General features: G+C 46.3%; 1 protein-coding gene across 1 annotated transcript; it reads right to left on the bottom strand.

Moving 5' to 3' along the window:
• Positions 1-982: 982 nt before the first annotated feature.
• Positions 983-2,157, bottom strand: LOC131239111 (uncharacterized). The gene is made up of 2 exons (XM_058236668.1): positions 1,802-2,157; positions 983-1,628 (listed from the first exon to the last, which is right to left on the bottom strand). Exons 1-2 carry the CDS (start codon positions 2,155-2,157, stop codon positions 983-985), a joined length of 1,002 nt encoding a protein of 333 aa, XP_058092651.1.
• Between the last annotated feature and the right edge of the window lie 201 nt (positions 2,158-2,358).

Here is a 2,358-nt window from a genome sequence, read left to right as displayed (position 1 = left end):
GAGACCATCGGATTATGATGGGTTTATCAACCGGACATGGATTGGTATTGCAGATTCTGAGGGATTGGAGAGATATTGACTCCGCCATAGAGTATCTGTCTGGGAGAGGGATGGAGGCTCCAATTTCACTCAGTTAAGAGGAAACATTGTAGATAATTTGCTTGGAAGACATTGCGAGTCCCTCAAATCAGGCTTTGTTCCAGCTAATCCAAATCTTCTAAATGATTATGCTAGGGGCCAGGTCGGATAGAAAGGAAACTCTAGACCTCTTGCTAGCACTAGAGGTCCAAGACTTGATTCTCTGGACGGTGGACTGGTAAGGAGAGGAAACCCTGCCAAAGAGGTTGCTGAAGTGGGCCCATACACTCTCAGCAATAATGCTGAAGCTGAGCAGGTGGTCCAGGTCTTCCATCGCTCCTTGGATGAGAGAAGAGCTGAGTGGGGGAAGCTAATTGCTGTTGTTGTGGTTGGGAGGGGGCCTGCAGCATTCACATCTTGATGCCAAGGCAATGCTAAATTGATAAACGGCCAAGTTGACTGGAATGGCCCGACGGATAGCTTTCTAAGAGAAGATGGCCATCTTCGGCGGAAGGGCCTTGGACCATATCCATTTGGCCCAACTGAGAGACGGCTGATGAGTTCTAGTCCCATTCCACGCTGAGTTAATCGAGAATCTTCCCGATGAAGAGAGATCCCATATCAGGCAGTCAGTTCTGTTAGATAGAATGATAGGGGAAGCAGAGACTATTTTCATCACCACAGGAAGAAGAAAGGGACACACATCATCCAGATTCCTGGAGACAGGATAGGAGAAGAAATCCTTAACTGTGGCAGAAAACAGGTGGGGAGGGATGCTTCTCACTACTGCACCAACGAGAAGACCTCTGCCCGTCCAATTCTAGCACCAAAAGTTGATGTTCCCCTTACCGACGATCCATCTGGAGTGGTGTAACTTGAATTGCAACTCTCTGAAAATTTCCCATCAACCATGAGAAATAGCTGAACCATTCAAGCCATTTAATAGCATGAGCTTCTCGAAATACTTTACTGAAAATAGTGATGCCCACAACGAATCTCCTTGTAAGAGCTGCCACGCCATTTTGATTCTGAAAGCCCTTGTAGTTTCTTCAAGATATCTAATACCAAGACCCCCTTCGGAATAAGGCGAGCATAAGGAGGGCCATTTGACCAAGTGTCTTTTGTTGCCTCTATCCGAACTCCCCCAGAAAAAATTGGCCATGGCAGATTCCACCAATTTCAAGACCAATTTCGAAAGGCTAATGGCTGATATCATGTGGATCGGAATGCTGGAAAGGACATGCTTGATGAGAACAAGTTTTGCAGCCGAGTTGAGAAGCTTAGCTTTCCATCCGTCAATCTTGCCGATAATCTTGTGAAGTACTTGATGGCAAAGTGCAGCTGGAATTCGACCTTTGGCTAGAGGGACGCTGAGATAGGTAGAAGGGAGGAAGGCTTGCTTATAACTCGTCAAGGCGCTCAACTTGTTAGATCGGGTCCTGGGCGTCTTGGTTGGGACGATGAAAGAAGTCTTGGATGTATTTAGTTTTTGGCCTAAGGCCCTTTCGTATTGCTGGATGAGACTGAGGAGGGAGCGGACATTGGAAATCCTGCATTGAGAAACAAAATAGCGTCGTCAGCAAAAAAGAGATGGGTGATCATCGGGCATCTGCGAGGTAGGCTGAATGGTTTGCAGGCCTCAGAGGCAAATAGCTTGGTTAGACCTCTGCTGAGAACTTCAGCAGCGAGGATGAATATGGAAGGGGATAGCGAGTCCCCCTACCTTAAACCTCTACTAGATTTGAAGAATCCAAAACTTCTGCCATTTATAAGCGCAGAGAACCAGATGCCTTCCCAGCACCGTTGCACCATAGATATCCACCGGCGAGCGAAACCAAATTTCTGGAGTACCTGAATAATGAAGCCCCAATCCAGACGATCATAAGCCTTTTCCATGTCCACTTTAATGATCAAATTACCCCTAAAAGCCTTGTGGTCTATCTCATGGACCATCTCTCTTGCAATGGAGATGTTCTCAACTATTGAACGACCTTTAACAAAAGCACCTTGCTGTTTGGATATAAGCTTTGGAAGAACGATGGCCAACCTGGACATCATGATCTTGGAGAAGATCTTCATGATGCAGTTGCACAAACTAATGGGCTTAAAGTCAGCGAGAAACTCCGGGTTTTTTTTCTTAGGAATGAGGCAGATAAGAGTACACTGAAAGGCTCTAGGGATCGGGCCGGCCACCGTGAAGAAAATCTTTTGCCACTTCATAGAGATCTTGGCTTATGATATTCCAATAAGAAGTGAAGAAGGATCCATCAAACCCGTCGG

The sequence above is a fragment of the Magnolia sinica genome, chromosome 3 (assembly GCF_029962835.1).
Source record: "Magnolia sinica isolate HGM2019 chromosome 3, MsV1, whole genome shotgun sequence".
Lineage (NCBI taxonomy): Eukaryota > Viridiplantae > Streptophyta > Magnoliopsida > Magnoliales > Magnoliaceae > Magnolia > Magnolia sinica.
This window is presented reverse-complemented; position numbering and strand designations above follow the sequence as displayed.